At 50.1% G+C, this 24,158-nt stretch overlaps 1 protein-coding gene across 1 annotated transcript; it reads left to right on the forward strand.

Moving 5' to 3' along the window:
- The first annotated feature begins 10,961 nt into the window (after nucleotides 1-10,961).
- Nucleotides 10,962-18,108, forward strand: Ckap4 (cytoskeleton associated protein 4). Its single transcript, XM_059245295.1, has 2 exons — nucleotides 10,962-11,408; nucleotides 16,701-18,108. The coding sequence occupies exons 1-2, from the start codon at nucleotides 10,962-10,964 to the stop codon at nucleotides 18,006-18,008; spliced, it is 1,755 nt and encodes a 584-aa protein (XP_059101278.1). The 3' UTR covers nucleotides 18,009-18,108.
- Nucleotides 18,109-24,158: the final 6,050 nt, after the last annotated feature.

Here is a 24,158-nt window from a genome sequence, read left to right on the forward strand (position 1 = left end):
GTCTTCTAAATTAACACCAAATATTGATGTTGAGATTAACAGCGGATCTGGATTCCTTGGAGGTCACTCATCCAAAAGGCAGTGTGGCTGACAGAAAGGAGTAGGGACCCGGAAAGCAGACACATGTGATCTGTGACTCCTCATTGACCCAGCGTGCTTTTCCTCTAAATGAGATTCTCTTTCTTACTCTAAACCTAGTTTTCTTCCTCAGAGAGCAGTTTTTTGGCTGGGTAGAGATAGATGCTAATGTGATGCCAGAAAGGGCAGGGAGGGAGAGGGAGAGGAGGAGAGAGGGGAGGGAAACCTCCTGCTGCAGGGAGATATCTTAGGAAACTAGGAAGATAACTTTGGGACTGTAGGAGAAGAGCCCTCCCGCTGCCTGCCACACTGATGGATGGGGACTTAGAAATCTCTGGGAACTGGTGGGTGGGCTTGAGCTGCAGGGGTGAGCACCAGTGAGCTTCTTGTCCGGCTTGCCTTCCCTGCACATCGGAGAAATAGGTCAAGAGATGAATGGCATTTTATGCTCTTGAAGCAAGCATAAGGGGATCTAGCTGGGCTTGTTGACACAAGAGAGGCTTAAGTTAAATAGTAACATGGGCTCTTCACTATGCGGAGAGAGAGCGAGGTTTATCCCAAGTCACCAAGTCCTCTAAGAGACCGGAAGATGCATTAAGTGACTCTCATCTCTTGTATGTACTGGACAGGCCCCCAGGTTACTACAATGCTCGTTAGAGTTGGGAGTTTTGGGTGAGTCCATTTCCTTGTTTTGTCAATCTCCTGTGAGGCAGAGACCTGGGAGGTGTATCCAAGTGTCAAACAGCAGACTCCTCCTCCTGGCTGCCACCCCATCAGAGCTGATAGGGATGCCAGGCCCAGGGCTCAGGCGCCAGCTAGCTACAGACCTCTAAAGGGATAAGAAGTCTCAATTCAAACTCCTGCCCTCCCTCCGTCTCTCTGAAAGAGTAGACACAGCCGAGAGGACCTCATGCTGCATTACATACAGTTATGGTGTGAGGATGTAAGGACATAAGAAGTCTCCAAGGCAGCTGAACTTCAAGGCAGCGGGCATGGATGTTAGGGATGGTGGCCTCAGACAGTGAGATTCGGTTCCCCAGGCTTAGCATTGCTGTGGGTGCTGGGTTGTGGTGCTGGAGAGATACGGTCAGGAGTTCATAAAGACAACGTTGGTAACGTGCTGTGTGTGCCAGGCTCTGTTCCCTTTTATTTGATAAACAATAAATATTTATGGGATGAATTGCTCACACAAACTGGCTTGACTGGTCTCTTTTTGGTTTCCTGCAGGTACCCCATGATCCTTGCACTTGCTCTTATCTACCCCGAAGACCCCCTCCCCCACAGATTTTGTGGGGGCTGGACCTCACACTTTTTTTTTTTTTTAAATCAGAAGCCCCCTTCTCGTTGTGGTATCTCTGACCACATAATCCGGTGCCCTAACTCCCATCTCTACCCAGTACCCCCTTTCCACTGTTCTTGTCTCAATCAGCACATAATGATGCTCAGGATATCTTACTTGATGGGTATGCCTGATCTCCATGACTAGCCCTAGAACCCCAGAAGACAGGGACTTTGGACTATTTTGTTCATTCCTATAATCCCTCACCTGGGTCAGGTACTTAGCTTTGTTCAGTCAGTATGTGAATTGAATGGAAGAAATGCTTCTTTGGTATAGCCAGTATGTACCCAGCGATAAGCAGCAAGATAGCTCAGCAAACAATGTGTACAAGAGGGCCGTGCTGGCCGAGAGATAAGATAGTAGACTAACTACACCATAATAGACATTCTCCTGAAGCAAAACACTTCACTATGACCTCACTAGTGCCCGAGCCTTAGGGACTATGAATCCCAGCATAGAGCGGTTATATAGGTTTTTTTTTTTTTTTTAAATAGCTGAAGATACCCAGGTAGTTTCTGAATGATAGAGGCCTGGACTTACTTAGTTTTCATACCTCAGTAAAATATTTATATATAACACACACATATATGTATATTATATATACATATATGTGTAAACCTTACAGTGGGCTTTTTAATATTTATTACTTCTCACATGTCCTATGATGCAACTTTTCAAATGATGAAAACTGGGGCTCCAGAACCACATGCACAGTGTCTTCCAGACAGGATCAGACAGATGCAGTGATGTCTACCACTTGTGCTCAGGCCCCAGGAAAGGGAGGACTGGCCTGGGGAAAGAGAAGGGCATTCTGGGAGCAAATTTTTCCAGAGAAGGAGGCAGTGGGACTTTCCAGGTCAGAGGGCTTGGAAGAAGGACCTGAACAAAGAACAAAAGCTTGCAGATAGCTGGAGGGCAAGGCTGGCAGACTGGTTAGAGGGCTGTGGAGGCAGGATTCCCACACCCTAACTCTACTCCCTCCTGCTGCTGTGACTGATGCTAGTAAGTAGATGTGGGAGGTACTTGAGCAAGGCGGGGCAGGATAAAAACCTTGTATGGGGAGTAGGATTTTTATAGTTACTTCTCTGTCTTCATTTCTTAGGAATCTATCATGTCCACTTAAATTAACAATACATATTTATAGTGTATTGTCTGAACCTCATATAAATCATTGCATTTACATATAATACATACTCCTACTAAACTTTCAAAGTTTTAGTCCTGATATTCCCTTCATCTAAGGGGTGAATGCCTGACAATGGAGGATGTTGAAAACCAAGTTCTAGATCATGTACTGTCACATCCATCCATCCATCCATCCATCCATCCATCCACCCACCCACCCACCCATCCACCCATCCATCCATCCATCCATCCATCCATCCATCCATCCATCCATCCACTCATCGACCCATCCATCCATCCATCCATCCATCCATCCATCCATCCATCCATCCATCCACTCATCCACCCATCCATCCATCCATCCATCCACCCATCCACTCATCCATTCATCCATCCATCCATCCATCCACTCATCCACCCATCCATCCATCCATCCATCCATCCATCCATCCATCCATCCATCCACCCATCCACTCATCCATTCATCCATCCATCCATCCATCCATCCATCCACCCACCCACCCACCCATACATCCATCCATCCACCCACCCACCCACCCATACATCCATACATCCATACTGTGTTGATTGTTACTTATTATCCAGGTAAGCTGCTGTTCTGTATAGTTTTGTGTCAACTTGACACAAGGCAAAGTCATCTGAGAGGAAAGGATCTCAACTGAGAAAATGTGTGTACGTCATTTTCTTAGTGATTGATGCAGGAGGGCCCAGCCTATTGTGAGTGATGTCATCTCTGGGCTGGTAGTCCTGGGCTCTATAAGAAAGCAGGCTGAGCAGACAATGTGAAGCAAGTCAGTAAATAGCACCCCTCTATGGCCTCTGCATCAGCTTCTACCTCTAGATTCCTTCCCTGCTTGAGTTCCTGTCCTGACTTCCTTTGGTGATCAACGGTGATATGGAAGTGTAAGCCAAATAAATCCTTTCCTCTGCAACTTGCTTTTTGGTCATGGTGTTTTATCGCAGGAATAGACCGTACCTAAGACAGCCACCTTGATGCTCTAGAGATGAAAGAAGGAAGAGGCCACAGGCTCTGCCCTGTTCTGGGGTGACTAGCAGTGAGTAAACAGGAGTTATGTCAGGCTGTGATGAGTGCTAGGACCTACCAGGGAGCTGGAGGTGTGGTTGGCAGGACACTTTATCCAGGATGAGAATGGAGGCATGAAAAAGCAACAACAAGCTGAATTCCTGAGAGAATGGCCAATCAGGGCAACTTTGGGGAAGCACAGTTGGCTATACGAAGAGTAGGAAGGGGTTGAAGGCAGAAATGTGCTGAAGGAGAAGAGCAGGGATTAGATGCGAAGGATGTGAAGTGCGGTGCTCAGCCAGTGGTTCTCAGAGCTTCTTCCCCTGCCTACAACTCACCCACTACAGTGTCAGAAGAAACTACATGGAAGAACATGTCCACGGGCAGCCTGAGGTGAGGTCTTCTTCTTCCCTTCCTGTGAGATACCTGATCAGCATGAAGAATCTGGATCTTATCTGAAGGTCAGATGGCTTTGGATCAGCTACTTACACACTAAGCCTTCTTTTACATTTCTCTACATGTGTGTGCTATTGTAACTGTAGGCTCAGTGTCAGGATTCTAGCTGTCCACCACAGTTCTCAAGCCATGTCACCTTGAACAATTTGCTCACTTTCATCAGTAAGCTGTATCAGTACTGTGGTACCTACCCTAGACATTTACTGCGTCTGAGAGGAGATGCAGGCACAGCTCTGGCCATGGAGGTTGGCATGCAGGATGCAGTAGGCAACCAGGAAGTGTGAAAGATCACACAGGCATGTATTAGTTAGTACAGCCCTACGGTATCAGCCATCATCATGGTCACGGTGGTTAGCGTCAGCATCATCACCACATCCTATAACCATCACCACCATCATCACCCATACCACCCCCATTGGCATCCTCGTCAGCTTCCCCATCATCATAAGAGGGTCTGGGAGGTTGCCCTTGCTGGCTTCCTTCCCCCTGCTGTTCTTCCCTGTGGTTGTCTTAGACCCTAGATAGATGGACTTCAATAATGTGATATAGTATCAACCCTGTGGTTGTCTTAGACCCAAGATAGATGGATTTTAATAATGTGATATAGTATCAACCCTGTGGTTGTCTTAGACCCTAGAGAGGTGAATTTCAATAATGCGTTATAGTATCAAAGAGAAGACCCTAGAGGGATTTTATTTGTTTATTTTAAAGATTATTGTTCACTGACAGTATATAGAAATATGGTTGATTTTAAAAGATTTATTGAAAAATATAGATTTCTTTGTTTTCTGCATATGAGTGTTTTGCCTGAATGTATACCACATCTACGCCTGGTGCCTGAAGAGGTCAGAAGAGGGTGTCAGATCCCATGGAACTAGTGTTACAGCTGGTGAAAGCCACCATGTGGGTGCCAAACCTGGGTCCTCTGCAAGAGCAACAAGTGCTCTTAACCACTGAGTCATCTCTCCAGTCCCTTGAAGGTCTTTGTTTGTTTGAGACAGAGTTTCTCTGAGTAGCCTTGGCTGTCCTGGATCTCGCTCTGTAGACCAGGCTGTCCTCAAACCCAGAGATCCACCTGCCTCTGCCTCCCCAGTGCTGGGATTAAAGGCGTGCACCACCACACCCGACTAAAGATTTTTCTTATTTTAAATGACGTATTTGTGTGAGTGTGTGCACACCAGTGCAGGTGCTCCCAGAGGCCAGAGGCATCGGATCTCCCTGGAGCTGGATCTACAAACAGTTGTGAGCTAGCCAGCATGGGTGCTGGGAGCTGAGCTCAGGTCTTCTCTAAGAGCAGCATGTGCTCCTATTCCCGAGCCACCTCTGCAGCCCCAGATGTGTATGTGTCGGTCTCCTACCTCATGTGTTTGGCTATTTAGTCCAAGGTTTCCCGGGGGAATCCCTTTGTACTAATTAGGTTTTGTTGTTGTTGTTGACATGCTCAAATAGCTGACAGGAACACCTTAAGGCAGGAAGGGTTCATCTTGGTCTGTAGTTTAAGGGTCTATAGATGCACGATGGTAGGGAAATCATGATGGCAGTTTGTTACATTGTATTTGCAATCAGGAAGCAGGGAGAGATGAATGCTGTTGCTCACCTAGTGTCCTCCTTTAAAAATATATTTATTGAGAGTTTTATACATGTATACAAAGTATTTTGATTTTTTTTGCCCCATCAACTCCCCACAGATCTCCCTAATATATCCCCTATTCAAATTTCATGTCCTTAAAAAAATACCACTGAGTCAAATTAGTGTTATCGCTAGATCCCGGAAACCTCCCCCAACCAGCCAATAGTTCCTCGTTAAGGGGTGGGCTTGGAGAACACTCCCCATCTATGCCCAAAGTTTGGCTCGTTTGATCTTGTACAGCTGGCCATAGCCGCTATGAGTCCATGAGCGCAATGGCCTTGGCATGTTGCATAGATAACATTTTTACAGCATTCTTCCCATCCTTTGGCTCTTACATAAAGAGGTTTTAGCAATGTGGCAGTCATACATTTATTAAGCCCCTACTATATACCAGACGTCATTCTAGGCACTGGAGATACAAACTGAGTTAACAAATGTTTTGCTTGTGGAGCTGGGAGCTTAAATTTGTGTGAGAAGAAACTCGTAAGAATCAACAGACAAATATGTAGTTGAGAAATATGAATGCTAGAGAAAGAAGTTCATACAGGACAAAGTGGTCTTTAAAAGGAGACCATCAAGGAGATAAGGTTAACCAGGCAACACAAAGGGAACTGGGGAACAGAAAGTCCCTAGGTATTAAGACGTCTGGCATACTGAGGATCCGGGCCAGTGTGACAGCCCAGCAGTGAACAGCGGAGAGTGACTGGCGAGGAGCATCCCGGAACACCCTGGGAATGTTTGGGAAAGACATGTGACACAGTTTGACTTGTATCTTAGTGGAGGTGTGCTGACTTCTGTGCTGAATATATCCACCATACCCTTCAACAGAAAGGCCAGGCTGGAGGTTATTTCAGTTACCCAGGTGTGAGCAGTTCTGACATCCCTGGTATACCAGCTCGGGGGAAGTGGGAGATGCTGGGTAAAATGTCAAAAGGAAAAGCCAAAAAGAAAAAAAAAAAGTCTGCTAATATGTTGCATTGAGAGGTGGGTGGCCCTGACTCTCCAAAGGAAAATTATAAAGTTGTACGACTGATTCTGTAGAGCACTGGGGACTTGTGGCTTGGCTTCCGGGGACTTTTTCATCTCAGTACAGAGGGGAAGCAACTGACATTCCTGAGGGCTTTTCATTCAGGCACTCTGGCTGAAATGTGGGAGGCCAAGGCTTCAGGCCCTCAGAACTTGACCTTATAATTTAGTCCATGCAATATGAGGGTGTCTGGAGGCATCCTGGCACAGCTGGATTCCTGGAAAAGATGTGTCTGGCTCCTCCTCCACATTCCTGATCCCATCCTATGCACTTTAGAGTAGAAAAGGAAAAAGGGATGAAGGAGTTCAGATGATCAGGAAACAGAAAGGAGCAAGTCCCCTGAACGCATGCTGTGCCAATACAGAAGTCAGCAGGGTGGAAATCTCCAGAACCTCCAGTGCCTATGAGCTTTACTTCCATGATGGCTCTGGGCAAGTCCCCTCCTCCTATGGGTGTAACCAAACACCCTACTTCAGAGGAAAACACTGGCTGCCTTTTAAAGTTAAACACATCATAGCCTGTGTGGTTTGTGAGCCACATATGGCGTGGGGAGCTCCCAGAAATGACGATGAAAGAAAATCCTTGAGATCTGGACACAGGAGCTCTGTGAAGCCCTGCTTGTCCGGAGTGGCTCTGCGGACCGCATGAGTACCCTTTTTTCACAGAGACTCGCTATGACGTCAGCGTCATAGGGTGTCACTCCTCACAATGTGGTGAACCCATTCTTATCCCATTGGATAGACGAAGTCACTAAGTTCAGGGACAGCATGTTCTACGGAGGTTCTGGAACTGGATGTGACCGCAAGTTAGCGTATTCCAGAGCCAGTCTCAACCATTATACCCATGGCCCCTGCCCTGTGTGTGTGTGTGTGTGTGTGTGTGTGTGTGTGTGTGTGTGTACATGCACGTGAATGCAGAGTCCAGAGGAAACCTCAGGCACCATTCACTAGGCACCATCTACCTCTTTTCTTCTCTAGAGTCAGGGTCTCTCACTGGCCTGGAATTCATCAAGTAACCTAGGTCGGCTGGTCAGGGAGCTGTGAAACCTGGCTTTGTGTGTATGTGTGTGTGTGTGTGTGGGGGGGTGTATGTTCATATGTGTGTACCAGTGCACAAGTCCATGTGCACTCCTATGAAAACCAGAAGATTTCAGGTGTCCTGCCCTATCGTTCTCCACCTTACTCCTTTGAGATGAGCATCTCTCAATGAAGCTGGAGCTAGGCTGGCAGTCAGCAAGCCTCTGTAATCATCCTATCTCCTCACCACCTTGCTCCCAGCACTGGGGTTCCACTCCCTCACAGCCAGGCCTGGCTTTTTCTGTGGGTTCTAGGGACTTGAGTTCAGGCGCTCATGTTTGCGCAGCAAATCCTCTTACCCGCCAAGTCATCTTCCCAGTCCTGGTGTGGCCTTTAACACAAAAGCCACAAATTTAATGGCCCTTGTGCTTGTGGGCCATTGCTCTCGTCTGTCATCCTCTATTCTTCCAGTGCTTAAAGGCAAAAACCTGAGAAACCTTCCATTCCCATCTCCGCCCTATACATGTAACTCCTTAAAAAAAAAAAAAAAAAAAAAAAAAAAAAAAAAAAAAAAAAAAAAAAAAAACCTAAACTGATTATTTTCACTAACAAGTAAGTGACTGTTTTCTCCAAGGAACAGATTAATGCCATAATAAGAAAGAGCGTTAGAGGTGTGCTTTACAGAGAAGGTAGCCCTGAAATCCAGAGGGGAGGCTAAGTCCACCTCTCAAGGTCACAAAATTTGGTGGCAAAGCCATGGCTCAAAAAGCAGATAGGGCTCCTGCCTCCAGGTCAGAGCTTGGCTGGATTCCAGCAAGCCGTCCTGAATTACTGACCCTGTCCTCTTAACACAGGCGGTGAAGGAGGGTCTCTGTACATCGACAACTTTAAGCCCACTTTGAACTTGGGTGGTTTTTAAGCAAGGTAGTCCTGAACATCTTAGGACAACCCAGCTTTTTGTTTTCATCTGTCCCTCTGTCCTGCATGCTGAGGAATCCTGTGCTTTGTTGAAGTAGAAGGCTTTTGCTATAGCTCCTGCTGTTCAGCCCATGGAGGGGTGTTCTCTTCTGGATAGAGCAGCGATTTCACTAGAGCAGGTTCTAGTCCAAATTTAATTTACTCTGTGTTACTTCCCCTACAATAACAAAGATTCTTCGGCTTGCTTGAGAACCTTCCTTGAGGCCAGCCATTGGTCCTCATTCTTTTCATAGCTCACCCACAAATCTGCATGGGCACATGTGTATCCGCGATCATTGGATCTGCAGTACACCTGCGGAGCATGCTAAGGGCCAACACCCGAGAACTGAGAATGTAAATGTAAAGAGAACTTGGAAAGCAAACCTTGCGCTGTACACACAGTACAGAATGAAGAATAATTTGTAATATCCCAACCTTTCAAGGCTTCCGTGAGGGGTTCAGAACCTTCTACCTTCTGCAATCTGCAGCCACTCCACCCAGCTCCTCTCTACAGGCAGCAAACACCCTTCAAGTCAAGACAGGTGTCCTGGGCTCACCCCACTTCCGCCTCAGAAATAGCCTTCCTGTTCTCCCACTATGCAAATCCATTCTCCAAATTATTCTTCATTCTGTACTGTGTGTACAGCGCAAGGTTTGCTTTCCAAGTTCTCTTTACATTTACATTCTCAGTTCTCGGGTGTTGGCCCTTAGCATGCTCCGCAGGTGTACTGCAGATCCAATGATCGCGGACACACATGTGCCCATGCAGATTTGTGGGTGAGCTATGAAAAGAATGAGGACCAATGGCTGGCCTCAAGGAAGGTCTCTGGCAGTGTACAGATATCTCTCTGGCGCACAGTGGGCCTTCAGCAAGGCTTTGCTTTTGTAAAGGTGCACATACAATATCTCCTTGCCATTGCTTATGCCAAGAGAGGTACTGGGCACGTGACAGCCCAAGAATGGAAGTGGTGGTATTTGAACTTGACTTTAAAGATGGGAGGATTTTGGTTTTGTCTTTTTCTTCTTTCTCCTCTTGAGCAGATTCGGAGGAGGTTACAGACAGAAGAAATAGCATCCCTCCTCCCGCCAGGCACACACCAGGACTGCATCAGGAGCCAGTTGTGTGTGCGATGAGCCCCAGAGCAGAGAAAGCCAATGGATCTGAGCTGATAGTGCGCAAGTTTGCTCCCCAGGCCCTCCTTCCCCTCCTGATCAGAGAGGAAGTCCCTCAGGCTTCAGAAGCACCAGCAGCAGGTTCAAAGCGTGGCAATGTGTGACCTTGAGACATTCTGTTGCAGCTGAGGATCAGTCTGTTCCCTTCCTATAAAATGGGCAAATGTAATATCCCAACCTTTCAAGGCTTCCGTGAGGGGTTCAGAACCCATATAAGCTGATAAGCCGGGCCCTGGCATTGTTGCATTTCTTTTTTACAAACGTGGAAGCGACAACCTTGACCTGTGTCCCTCCAAGTATGAGTGCTGGTGGCTTCCCCACATTCAACCCAGAGCCTGCCTGGGACAGAAGCTGTGAAACTGTATGATACCCCAAAAGAAAACAGAGTCAAGGGGGCTGATGCGGGAGGTTGTCTACAGCCGACTGGCCGGGCCAAGAGGGCCCCACAGTAACTCAGTCCCTTGGACAAGTTGCAGCCCACATCCAAGGTGCCAGGGCGCAGTCTTTCGAGCCTAAAAACCCTTGGGAAGAGACAAGGACCGGCCCGGCTGCCAGCTCTCAGGGCGGCCTTGGGGGAGGGGTGTCCCAGGGCTCGCGGTGGGCAAGAGGGGCGTCGGGTCCCCACCCTCCAGAGCCGTGCTGCACCCCCGCGACCCCTGCATCCCCCCTCCGCCCAGGTGGGGCTCACGCTCAGGGTCACCCGAGCTCAGGGTCACCCCCACCGACTCCACGCCAGGGTAGCCCGGGCACTAGGCAGCTCGGCTACCCCGGCAGCCGCGCCCAGCCTCGCCCTGCCCGGCCCCGCCCGCCCTCCCTCCGCGGGGTCGCGGCGAAGGGAGGAGGGGCGGCGGCCGGCTTGCGTGGCAGGCGCTCGGGCTGGGCTCGGCCTCCCTTCCCGGGAGGCGGGGTCGGCGCCGCGGCGGCGGCGGCGGCGGCTGCGGCGGCGGAGCCAGGCCCCCTCCTCCTTCCGCGGCCGGCCTCTTTCCTCGCCGCCCCACGCTCCGGGCCGCTCCGACGCCGCCGCCACCGCGCCCGCGTGCCGCCAGCACAGCCCCCGCGGGAGCCCGAGCCAGCGTCCCGGGCCGCTCGCCCCGCTCGCCCACCCCGCCGCCGCCATGCCCTCGGCCAAACAAAGGGGCTCCAAGGGCGGCCACGGCGCCGCGAGCCCCTCGGACAAGGGCGCCCACCCGTCGGGCGGCGCGGATGACGTGGCCAAGAAGCCGCCGGCGGCGCCGCAGCAGCAGCCGCAGCCGCCCGCGCCGCACCCGCCGCCGCAGCAGCAGCAGCAGCACCCGCAGAATCCGGCGCACCGGGGCGGCCACCGCGGCAGGTCCTCGGCCGCCGCCGCCGCCGCCGCCGCCTCCTCCTCGGCGTCCTGCTCGCGCAGGCTCGGCCGGCTGCTCAACTTTCTCTTCTACCTCGCCCTGGTGGCGGCGGCCGCCTTCTCGGGCTGGTGTGTCCATCACGTCCTGGAGGAGGTCCAGCAGGTCCGGCGTGGCCACCAGGACTTCTCCCGACAGAGGGACGAGCTGGGCCAAAGCCTGCAGGGCGTCGAGCAGAAGGTGGGTACCCCAGCTTTGGCGAGGTTGGGACCCCACTCCTGCCCTCCCTGAAGGGGCTCTCGTCCTTTCCCTACCCAGGCCTTGTGGCAAGAGCTGGGACCCCAGCTCCCCAGTAGCCAGGGTGGCCCCAGACCCGCTTTGTTAATGGTCCTGGAGAGGGATGGAGCAGGCTATGACGATGGCCAGAGCATCGGGGGAGGGTGGGCCAAGGGCCTGTCACAGGACATTAGCGGTGACCTGTAAGGAAGCCGGCAAGCTCAACGGAGCCCATTCTTTTTGCATTAGAAACCGCTGAATGGGCAGAGTTGCCTGAAAAGGAGGCTAGAAGGGAAGCCAGCACATCCCTGGAAGCCTTGGGTCAAGGCTTCACCGCGGTTCTGCCAGTGGGAGTCATCCGAGCCAGTTTTTAATAGACCCAGAGCTTGGGGGGAAGGAAAAGCCAGTGAGCTGAGCTTAGTCATTTGCTAAGTTCAGATGAAATAGTGTCTATCTTTAGGTCCCCTGTCCTTAACTGGACCAATGAGCCCATGTGGGCCTTTGAAGTAGCCTAGCTTTAGAGGAAACACAAGGCCAAAGGTATTAGGTCACATTTATGTGGTGTGTAGACTCAAGTATTTTATTTTCTAATTCGTAGAGTTAACTCTGGAAGGAGGGAGGACTGACATGTTTGACTCCATTTTGCAGACCAGAAAATTGAGGTTTAGAGACATAAAGTGAGTTGACAAAGACCCCCAACTAACTGAGTTGCAGATTGTCTAAGAAAGTCTGGGCCACCGTGTGATGAAGAATCCCTAGCGAGCTGTTTCAGGAAGGGCTGAACCCAACTCCGGAGGCAGAAGGCTTAGTTTTTCCACCCTTCCAGCCAGAGCGTAGCTCCCTTCCCTCCCAGGTCCCCACCAGCCTCCACCATATTTTTGCTCAATGAAACTGAGTTGCTGGACGGAAACAAAAAATCCCGCCACTTCTGAGCCCGGAACCACGGCCTCTTTTTCCCAGCATGCTGCTTGCCCTGCCAAGTCTCTACTTGGGTTGTGTGTGCAGCACCAGGAATTTCCTCTTGAGACTGGAAGAGCAACTGGAGTGAGTCAGCCTGAGAAGTGGTGCAGGCCAAGGGAGGCGACTTCTCTGAGGGAGTCGAGTAGGCAGTTCTGCTGTGCCTGCTGAATGTCAGATCATCCTAAAAACATAGACACCCTGCGGGAGTGGGATCATTAGCTCCTGTTTCCCCTCTTCCAGCCACCCACCTGCTAATCAGTCATAATATTTATCGAAGCCTGATAGTTGCATGACTCTGCGTGGGCCCTGTGGAGGATTTGGAGGAGAAAAAGGCACCGAGCAAGCGTGCAAAGTGTGAGCGGTGGGTCAGTTGCGCACACTTTGGGAAGGGAGAGCTGGTGAAATTCCCTGGGTCCGTATTTGGGTGGTTGGGACAGTGTAGCCGTCAGAGCTGTTGGGAGAGGGACTGGAGAGCATCCAGGGAAGGGGACGATCTTGGACATGCCTGAGGGACAGAAGGCGGCTAGCCTTCCTGTGACAGAGTGGCAGGGCAAGTTGGGAACTGAGGCCCAAATTGGAGATGTCTTGAATCCAGGTTGAAGAAATTGGGTATTATTTCCCGTCTCTCCCCTGGTTTCAACTTCTTTTCCATTGCAGCTGTATGCCAGTCACTTTCCTCTTTGGGCCTCAGTTTCTCATTCTCCCAGCGAGGAAGGTACCATCAAGATTTGTAAGAACTGGGGCTAGAGGAGGGGGATGGGGATGGCCCAGTCAGTGTTTGCTGTGAAAGTGTTAGGGCTTGAGTTTAGATTCCTAGGACCCATGTAAAAAGCTGGGCCTGGTGGTCCACGCTTGAAATCCCAGTGTTGGGGAGCACGGACAGGAAGATATCCCTGGGGTTTACTAGCCAGCCAGTCCGGCCAAATCAGTGTGCTTCAGCTCTGGTAAAGAGACCTTGTGCCAAAAAATAAGGTGGAGAGCAGTGTCCACCTGTGGCCTTCACATGTGTGTACATCCACACCACGCAGCACATTCACATGTACCGTGCACACCCGTGCACCGGCTTTGCAGGAATCCTTAAGGCTCCGAAGCTGTTGAAGTAGTGACCGCCCTTGAAAAGAGTTAATGGCGTTAAGAAGCTACTATTTAATGTATCGTGTATATTATCCACTTAATATGTGAATGCCTGTACCATAGGACTGCAGGAAGTCCAGGGCTTCAGCACATGTGGGCGGTTCAGCTACAGCCCTAGCCAAGCCCCTGGTGCCCTGGTCCATCCCAAGGCTTCATAAAGCAGAAGCAGGAGTAGCTCAGGCTGGTAGGGGCAGCTGCTTGTGAGAAGACTGGCGATTGGTAGAGAGTGAGTCTCTGTTTGTGCTGTCTTGTTTCTCATCTGGGCTCTGTGAAGAGGAGCCAGGGCTTGCTTTCAGTGGTGGCAACCCTCTAGGCCTCCTTTGGAATAGTTCGGTCTTGAGGTCAGACATCCTGGGATTCTGATGCGTGGCTCCACCACTTACACTCTGTAGTTATTGGTGCATAGTAAGGGCTCCACTGACTGTCAGCCATTAGTAACCAGTCTGTCCATCCTTACCCCAGCAAGACTTCCTGAAGCCAGAGATGAGGTCTAGCTAGTATTTTGTCTCTGGCACTTTACCCATCACCTACCACACAGTGGACATCCCACACAGCCCAGAAGAACAGATGTCTAATACATATTAATCGTTATAAACTCTTTGTGCATAAAGATGAACATCCTACAATGCCCTCGAGAGGGGAGACGCTGGGTCCCTTCGGGGGTTGGTAAGGGTTTCTGATCGAAATCACTTCCTAGCCGTTTGTGAAGAGCCAACCTGGTACCGAATAGGGGCTAGGCCCACCCAAGCTCTACCAGGCATTCCTCTGAATCCCTCCATCCTTCGGTCCATTGAGAAAACACTGGAAGTGCCTGCCGCGGAGCAGGTGCTGGGCTCCGCCACTCACCCGTGCTTCCGTTTGAAGTGCGATGCTTAGAACAGGGAGGCATTGTGATTTACTAACCTAGTTTTAGAGGTCACCTCTCTCTAATGCTTCCTCACAGTGTTCTTTATGTCCCGTGTTTGGCTGAGGAGGGAAATGGTCTACTTTCTGGATCCCCCATGCTAATCTACCTTAAACAATCACCCATGCATGGAGTTAGAGACTTGAGAGACTCCCCCATTTGCTAACAACCTGGGACTTGGGAAGTGAATATGATTTTGAGTTCCTGGAGCATGGTGGGCATGCTCTTGGGCTCGGGTATCCTGTCTGCATCCCTGTGGTGGTCTCAGTTTCTCCTCTGCACGTTTGGCATTGAGTGGAAGGTGCAGCTAGGGCTCCTGAGCTTCTGAGGAATTTAGGATAAAGCTAAACCAGGATGAAGACGGCAGCGGCGGTGCGTTGAGCGTCCACGAGTCAGGCACAGTTAAGCACTTGGTGTGTTTGAAGTCATTTAGTTCTCGTGGTGACGATCCTGTGAGTCAGGTACTGTTTTTGTTTGTCCTCCACCCCTCTGTTACACAGACAGACAGCAGCAAAGCGCTAACCTGAGGTTTGCCTACCCAGTCTGGCTCCAGAGCCTGCCTTGTTCTGTCTAGTCCATGTAGTCTAGGCCAGCCTCAGACTCACTGTGTAGCTTAGGATGACCTTGAACTTCTGATCTTTCTGCTTCTACCTCCTGAGTGCCAATGTTATAGGCATGTGCTACCAGACCCAATTTATTAAGTGCTTGGGCTTGAATCTAGATCTTGTGAAGGCTAGATAAGCAGTCTACCAGCTAAGCTATATGCCCAGTCACAGTGACAGTCTCTCTCTCTATACATATCTACATATACATACATGTGTGTGTGTAAGTGTGTGTACCTGATTTCACATGCTTGTACTGTTTTTAAATTGAGAAAGTCACCCCCAAGATTTATTTTTATTTTGTGTGTTTGGGTGTTGTGTCTGCACGTGCATCTGTGTGCATGCTTGGTACCCGAGGAATCCAGAAGAGGACATCAGATCTTACGGAAGGAGAGTTATGGATATTGTGAGCAGCCATGTGATTGCGGGGAATTAAACCGAGATCCTCTGGAAGAGCAGCCAGTGCTCTTAACCACTGAGCCATCTCTCCAGCTCCTGAAAACTCTGAAATTTAGTTTAATCTAGAATATCTGTCTTCCTCACTCTTTTAAAAATACATTTAATTGTTGACTATTAATGACATCATTTGTCCTACAGAACCCGCCACACATTGGATTTAGCTGGTAACAACCTTATGACATCATAGTGAGTCTCTTTTACGTGTTCCAGAAATGGGGAGTTGAACCTAGGGACTTAAGTCAAGGCCACACTGCTGGCCTTCTTATTCTTCTTTCCTTAATTTTTCCCCCACCAGATGGTACAGGTTCCACATGAGATAAGGCCTAGCATTTTGATCAGCACAGCCTCTCAGTGTGTTAGACAAGCTCGTTCGGAGGGCCCCCATTGAACTTAATTCAGAATGGAGTTTATGTAGAATGGATGTACAGCAGCAAAGAAAGTCACAGTGTGCTCTCAAGAGCCAGAGTGTCCTAAGGAGTCATCCGGCCCTCTGCTTGTGTTTTTAAGTGAGGCACTGAAGTCCAGGGAGGACAGTGACGTGCCGGAGACCACACCAGCATAGACCTGGCCTTGGTCTCTACGCTTTGTGCCGAGTGTCTCCGTGTGCCTCAGATTCTTTCCTAGGAAACTGTGTGGTGCTCAGTTGCAAGAGTTAGGAAGCCATCCCTCAAATAGAGGGAAAGAGGGAAGAGAGAAGAGAGACTAGGAGGATGGAAAGGCTTTGATTGATAGAAAGCTCAAGAGCAGGTTCGCAGGGACTAAGTTACATCTTCAGAATGTGATCTGGCTTTGTTTCAGCTCTGTCTCCCTGTGTGCTGTCTTGATTGACGGGTGGGTGTTGGCCACATGCTGGTCTGAGCAGCTCCAGGCCTCCCTCATCCAGTGGGAAAAGGTGTTGCCACCTCATCAGCCTGCCTACCGCTTGTCCATCCCTGGCTTGTCACGTCGACTAGAGGTAGGGGTTGAGAGAGGCAGATGTTGAGAGAGACCAGTGTTGACTGGTCAGGTTGGGTAACGAGCCGACTCTGAAGTACCTGGAGGGACCCTGCAGTTGGTTACAACCACCGTGTAACTAACTACCTTAGGAAGGAGCGTGCTGGTCGGGAGGATACAGCGGGTAGAGCGGAGAATAGCGGTAGTGTATGCAAACACACCAAACAGTGCTCTCTGTGGCTAACATCTGGATCTTGCTTCTAGGTGCAGTCTCTGCAAGCCACGTTTGGGAGTTTCGAGTCCATCTTGAGAAGTTCTCAGCATAAACAGGACCTCACAGAGAAAGCTGTGAAGCAGGGGGAGAGCGAGATGAACCGTATCAGCGAAGTCCTGCAGAAGCTGCAGAATGAGATTCTCAAAGATCTGTCTGACGGGATCCATGTGGTCAAGGATGCCCGGGAGCGGGATTTCACATCCTTGGAGAACACGGTCGAGGAGCGCCTCACAGAGCTCACCAAGTCCATCAATGACAACATCGCCATCTTCACCGATGTCCAGAAGAGGAGCCAGAAGGAGATAAATGATGTCAAGATGAAGGTTGCCTCCCTGGAAGAATCCAAGGGCGATCGAAGTCAGGACCTGAAAATCCTGGAGAAGGCCCTGAAGGAGGTCCAGGCCTCTGTGAAGTCCAGGGAGAGGGACATTGAGGCCCTGCAGAGTTCCCTCCAGACCATGGAATCGGATGTCTACACAGAGGTCCGGGAGCTCGTGAGTCTCAAGCAGGAACAGCAGGCGTTCAAGCAGGCAGCTGACTCAGAGCGCCTGGCCTTGGAGGCCCTCACCGAGAAGCTTTTGCGGTCTGAGGAGTCTTCCTCTCGCCTCCCGGAGGACATCAGGAGACTGGAACAAGAGCTGCAGCAGCTGAAGGCCGAGGCCCATGGGCCAGAGGAGGCCGTCGTCTTCAAAGACTCCAAAGCCTTAGATGAACTCCAGCGGCAGATCGAGGGCCTCGGGGCCAGGCTGCAGTATGTAGAGGATGGAGTCTACTCCATGCAGGTGGCCTCTGCTCGCCACACAGAGAGCCTGGAGTCGCTCCTGTCTAAGAGCCAGGAGTACGAGCAGCGCCTGGCCATGCTGCAGGAGCACCTGGAGAGCCTGGGGCCTTCTTCTGGTCTGGCCAGCACGGTGAGGAGCCTGGGGGAGGTCCAGCTGACACTGGCCGGCGAAGTGAAGGAGCTGCAGCAAAGCGTGGGTGAACTCCCCGGCACGGTGGGGTTGCTGCAGGAACAGGTGCACTCGATGCTCGGCCAGGACCAAGCCCGGGCCACGGGCCTGCCTCCCCAGGACTTCCTGGATAGACTCTCCTCTCTAGACAACCTGAAATCCTCAGTGAGCCAAGTGGAGTCAGACTTGAAAATGCTCAGGACTGCCGTGGACAGCTTGGTTGCCTACTCCGTCAAGATCGAAACAAATGAGAACAACCTGGAGTCAGCCAAGGGCCTGCTGGATGACCTGAGGAATGATCTGGACAGGTTGTCTGTGAAAGTTGAAAAGATCCATGAAAACATCTAAACGAACTCCTTGTGCGGGGCACACATTTATAGTCCAGTTTCTTACGACCAAAAAACAAAACAAAACAAAATCATTGTCCCTCCCAGGTACCCTCCCCCCTTCCCCCAGGAAAAGCAGGAGACACCATCTGAGCATGACCGCGTGGTGCTCTGTGCCCAGCTAATTTATTTGCAGTTATCACCACACACCTTTGGGTTCTGAAATCTTGTTTCTGCCTTTGGTTTGGCTTCCTGTGCAGAAAGGTGGCTTTTGGTGTGTCTGCTGTCAGGGAGACGACAGTGGCTTTAACTGGGGATTGACAGGGAGCAGATTAACCTAAAAAAAAGAAATCCTATCTGGCGGACAGATCTCTGGTGAAACACAGCGACAGCAGAGGGGGAGGGGCACTTGTAATTGTCCTTAAGGAAAATTAATTTCACTTTTTTTTTATACTCTCAGCCCGAGTTTTTATGTCTCTTGTCTTCCACTTGGAACTGGTAAGAACTCATAGATGTGAGCTCTGAATGGGAGGAGGTGAGGCCCCGGAGCCTTCTGCTTGAGGGTCACTTCAGAGGCGGGGTCCCTTTCTGTTCCTGAGTCTAGTGATATCCAAGGCAACTATGCAAATTCAGAAGGTTCTGAGTGTGAAAACCGCCCCGGAGGTGACCCGCCTGTGCCGCCACAGTAGGGGAGGGGTCACCGTTTGGAATCCCAGAGGGGAGGCCTTTGTGTCCTGCCATCCTGGGAGCTGTGCTTCCCACAGAGGATGTGGGCATCTCCCTGGGGGATGTGGGCCGGCTCTTTCTGTTGTCACAGTGTTCCTGAGCGGTCTCCTGTCTCCCAGCCCTGTCAGTGAGGACCACGTGTGCTGCATTTCTGTGACTGTCCTCGTGCCCTCAGAGCTGTCCTGTTTTCAATGGCTGCCTTGCCCTTCCCACTCACCCCACCCCCCAAAAAAGAAGGAAAGAAAAATTAAAAAAAAAAAAAAAGCTGAAAAGAAAAACAAGGTTTGTTAGTTTACTGTGAAATGAACTGTATGGCTTATTTACAGTATTTTTAATTCTTAATAAACACTTGAGCTTTGTTATGACTTTTTCAGCCGATGAATTTTTACTGAGAATTTGGTAATGATGATGTATTTTTATCAGCGTGAAGTATTTGGGATTAGAAAATTGATAGGTTTTCCATTTTAAGACTTTCTAAAATGTAAAGTTTTTAAAGAGTTATTATTTGGGGGAGGTAGTAGTATTTGAGGGAGGTAGTGTGTGTGTGTGTGTCGCAGCGCCTGTATGGATGTCAGGGCTGTCAGGTTCTACTTCCCAGGTCTGTAGGCCTCTTAGCAGATTGGTTCCCAGCCATTGCCTGCAATCTCGATGTGATACCTATTATGCTCTTCCTCAGGATCTGGGTGAGGGCCTAAGACTGGCACCAGTCTTTAAAGGACTCCCTAGCTGGCTCTAGGGTGTAGGTAGGGTGCACCACTGTCTTGGAAGCACCTTAGATGGCTGATGGACAACTGGGCATTTCCTGGGCATCCCCAGGCCCGCATCCACCACCTCATAAAGTTGGCATTGCTTATTTTGAACCTGTGCGCAGGCATGGGTGGACACTGTGAGCACTAGTCCCCACTCGTGGGCAGCAAGCTGAGAAGCATGACAGGAAGTCATGGATGAGATTTGGACCCATTTTCTGCTCTTACCGTGTCTTCCTCCTCTGCTGTCAGGTCTCTACTTCCTGCTTCAGGGCCTGAAGAAGCAGGCAAGTGTCGAACTCACAGAAGAGAGGGAGCCAGGATACTGATGCACATGTGCTTTATACCTGCTTTTCTAGCTGGCCGGCCATCTATTCATTCATTGACCATTTACTGGGCCCACAGTCAGACATTTTGCTAAACTTTAGTGAAGTAAAGACCTGGGATATGATCGCAATCCTAGGTCTTACAGCCCAGTTGAGACAATTCCATAACCTGGTGTCATGAGGAACTGTAGGTGTTACACCTAGAAATAAGGGTGGAGGCAGAGGTGTGGTGACTGGCTCTGCCAGGATTGTACTAGAGGTGGTTAGAAGAGGTTTACGAAGGCCAGTGAGAGGAGAGGTGGGCATCTTCAGGAAACGTCACGTTGTTTCATTGAACAAGAATAGCTGTGGGGTGCTGAAGATGTGGATTAAACTGCAGATCCATCAGTAGTAAGAGACTGCGGTGACATGTAGCATGTCAGCATGCTGGTGAGGAGGCTGTCCACCTGCAGATGGGGATGGAGATGCTGAGGGAGGAAATGATCTCTCCCATGGCGGTTGTGAGGGTTGGGTGAGGTGATGGGCCGACAGGGTCAGCTTAGTTCGGCATCTGGCACATAGAACTCCAGAGTCCACACGCATGCAACCAAACCAGAACCAACAAGACTGAAATAAGCTGGGCATAGTGGCACACAACCGTAAATCCCAACATTTTGGAGACTGAGAGAGGAGGTCATCCGTTCTGAGCCTGTCTGGCTACAGGGTGAGACCCTGGAGGTGAGGATTGGGAAAGTAACGTTTAAACACTTTTAGGTCTTAAAATGCATGTGTGCGTATATGTGATTTAAACAGATAACTGTGTAAAGAGGTCCTTATATCTGACAGGTGTGCGGAGCTACAAGTCTGCAGGCCAGAGACCCGGGGTTTGGAGTGGCCAAGAGACTGGAGAAGTTGAGAGCACTTCTCGGCAAGAAAAGAGGGAGCCATGCTGGGCACTGCTCAGGACCACCCACTCTTGTCCTGCCTTTCTCCTAGCCTGCCAGTAGGGGCCACAGTGGCGTGGGGCTGAGGCTGGAGGACTCTGTCTGGAATCTTAGTCTCCAACTATTTGCGGCATTACCACAGTGAATTTTGAGCCACACCCTGCCCTCCTTACAGGATTGGAGGAGAGCAAGGTGAGAGCAGGAAGGCATGGGAGAGCCGGTGAGGTTCGTTTGGTCTCCTGAAGGTTCAGACAAGGGGTCTGGAGGAAAGCTGCTGCAGAGATCCCAGGGCCAAGTCACAGACATGCCTAATGCATGGGTAGGGGCGGGGGGCGAGCAGGGGCGGGGCTCTAAGATAATGGCCATCCCTGACAACTGGAGAGGATGTAAGGGGCAGCTGGCATTTGTGTGTCACATACCATGGGGACTCCGAGTCTGGAGCTCAGTCAAGAGAGAATGTTCTTCTGTTTTCTGAGTGACTCATTCTGAAGATTCTGAAGGGAAGGAGCGCACAAGAGGGTGATCGGAGAAGAAAGGTACCAGGGCGATGCTCATGGTAAGGAAACCTGGAAAAACCAGCTAGGGCTCCCAAGCGGTGCAGTTTCAGTCATCTTTCAGGGAACAATTTGTATGAAATTTTCCCTCATTAAATTGCTAATTTGATCTGTTTCCTGACTGGGCTGTAACTCACATAGGAGTACTGCAATGGTAAAGCCCCTTGAGACATAGACAATGTACTGTCCCTGGTGACTTCCCATGAGGTCTACACTGCTCTGGAGTGGCCACCTAGGAGATTGATGTCTTGGGGGAGCTTTGCAGACTTCTCTGTGGTGCACTTCTTCCTAAAACCTCACCGGCTGTGAACACACCAGCCTCCAGTGGTGCCTCGGTTGCCCCCAGCTGCCTGGTATCTTCTTCAGATGTCTGGATCTTGTCCTGCGGCTACCCACAGTGTGACAGTGGTGCCAGGCAAGTCCATCTTTTATTTCTCTGGGTCCCATTTTCCTCGTCAGCATAAGATAATACAGTCCAGACCATTGGCTCTCACATGCTAAGATCAATCAGCGAATCAGGAGACCATGCTAACACACAGACTGCACAGCTGGAGAGGCGGCTCAGTCAGTCAACTGCTTGCCGCCCAGGCATGAGGACCTGGATCCCCAGCACCCACGTAAAAAAGCTGGGTATAGGGAAACTCCCAGGAATCCACAAGGATGACCCCAGCTAAGACTCCTCGCAACAGTGGAGAGGGTGCCTGAACTGGCCTTCTGTAATCAGATTGATGACTACCTAATTGTCATCAGGAAGCAGATGCAGAGATCTACAGCCAAGCACTGGGCCTAGCTCCGGGAGCCCTAAAGAAAGGAAGGGATTGTATGAGCCAGAAAGGTCAAGGTGACGGGAACATGGACTCTGGACCAATAGCTAGGTAGCCGGCATGGAACCGACCTAGGCTCTCTGCATGTGTATTACAGTTGTGTAGCTTGGTCTGTTTGTGGGGCTCCTAGCAGTGGGATCAAGACCAGTCCCTGGTGTTTGAGCTGGCTTCTGGGAACTCATTCCCCATGCTGGGTTGCCTCACCCAACCTCAGTGCAAGGAGAGGAGCTTGGTCCTGCCTCAACTTGATGTGCCATGACTCCCATGGGAGGCCTGCCCCTTTCTGAATGGAGACAGAGGAGGAGTGGATGGGGGCTGGGGTAGATGGGAGGTGGGAGTGGGGATAGGGAAGGGAACAGGAGGAGAGGAGAGGGGAGCAACTGTTGTCAGTATGTAAAATAAATGAAAAAACAAAACAAAACTGGGCAGTGGTGGCGCACACCTTTAATCACAGTGCACGGGAGGCAGAGGCAGGCGGATCTCGGTGAGTTCGAGGCCAGCCTGGTCTACAGAGTGAATTCCAGGAAAGGCACCAAAACTACACAGAGAAACCCTGTCTCGAAAAACAAACAAACAAACAAATAAAAAGCTGGGCATGGCAGCATGTACCTGTAATCACAGTGCTGGGAAGGCGGAGTTAGGAAGGTCCCTGAGGCTCACCCGCCAGCCAGACTCGCTGAATCTTTAAGCTCCAGGTTCAGTGAGAGACACTGTCAAAAAAATAAGGTGAGAGGAATTGAGGACACCTGGCATCAACTTCTAGCCTCTGTGTGCACGTGTGCACATGTACCTGTTCTTACATGCACACACACACACACACACACACACACAGAGTCACACTCAGGTTGCTGGACTCCTCTTTCTGAGAGTCTGGTCTTGTGGGTCTGATGTAGGTGTGATGGGTGTGGGTGGAGAGAAATGGAAATCTCAGCTCTCCATTTCTAACAAGTCCTCTGTTCTACTGATGGTCTGGGGCTCACAGTTTAAGAAGCACTGGACTAGATGATTCCTAAATTTCAAACCACAGGGCAAGACAAGACTTGCATGGTGCTGGGCATTTTTTCAGGGAATGGGTATGAAAGGAGGTAGCTACAGGCTAAAAGATATAAAATTTATAGTTAATAAGTCCCAACACAGTGTTTTTTCATAAGGATCTTGACATGTAAATATACTAAGCATCTCTTTATGGCCAACATAAAGGAAGCAATGATGTGAAGCCATTTCCTAGACTTTTTGACAATTTTATTATATTTATTTATTATTTATTATTTATTTATTTATTTAGTTTTTTTTCGAGGCAGGGTTTCTCTGTGTAGTTTTGGTGCCTGTCCTGGATCTCACGATGTAGACCAGGTTGGACTCGAACTCACAGAGATCCACCAGGCATGTGCTACCACTGTCTGGCTTTATATTTTTTATTTTATGTGTATGAATGTTTTGCCTGCATGCATTTATGTACATCACATGATGGAAGTCAAAAGAGGGCTTTGGATACCCTGGATCTGGAGTTATGAATGGTTGTGAGCTGCCATGTGGATGCTGAGAATGGAACCTGGGTCCTCTGCAGGAGCAACATGTGCTCTTAACTGCTGAGCCATCTCTCCAGTCCCTAGAAGTTTTTATGCAGATGCACCTGGGCTATTTGCTATCTGCATAGCATTACTTCCCAAATCTCTATGCCAGGCCAGACATCTAAGATACTGATCTGATTTTCTACTAATACCTAGATGTCTCTCTCTCTCCATCCACTCACTTGGATTCAGACCCAAATTCTCACCCCCACCATGTAAACGTGGAACCAGGGATCCTTACATCACCTAAGCCAACGCTTGGGTATTACCTGCTTCCCACCTCTTCCCTTCCTGTGTTGACAAGTTTTAAGTCAACTTGACACAAGCTAGAGTCATCACACAGGAGCGAGCCTCAACTGAGAAAAGGCCTCCATAAGATCCAGCTGTAGGCATTTTCTTAATTAGTGATTGATGTGGGAGGGCCCAGCCCGTCCCGTTGTGGGTGGTGCCACCTCTGGATTGGTGGTCCTGGGTTCTGTAAGAAATCAGGTTGAGCAAGCCA

Source organism: Peromyscus eremicus, chromosome 18 (genome assembly GCF_949786415.1).
Source record: "Peromyscus eremicus chromosome 18, PerEre_H2_v1, whole genome shotgun sequence".
NCBI lineage: Eukaryota > Metazoa > Chordata > Mammalia > Rodentia > Cricetidae > Peromyscus > Peromyscus eremicus.

Excerpts from the sequence above, each read along its gene's own strand:
- Ckap4 (XM_059245295.1), top strand. The coding sequence starts at position 10,962 with ATGCCCTCGGCCAAACAAAGGGGCTCCAAGGGCGGCCACGGCGCCGCG. Across the intron at positions 11,409-16,700 it reads TGCAGGGCGTCGAGCAGAAG|GTGCAGTCTCTGCAAGCCAC; the intron begins GTGGGTACCCCA and ends TCTTGCTTCTAG.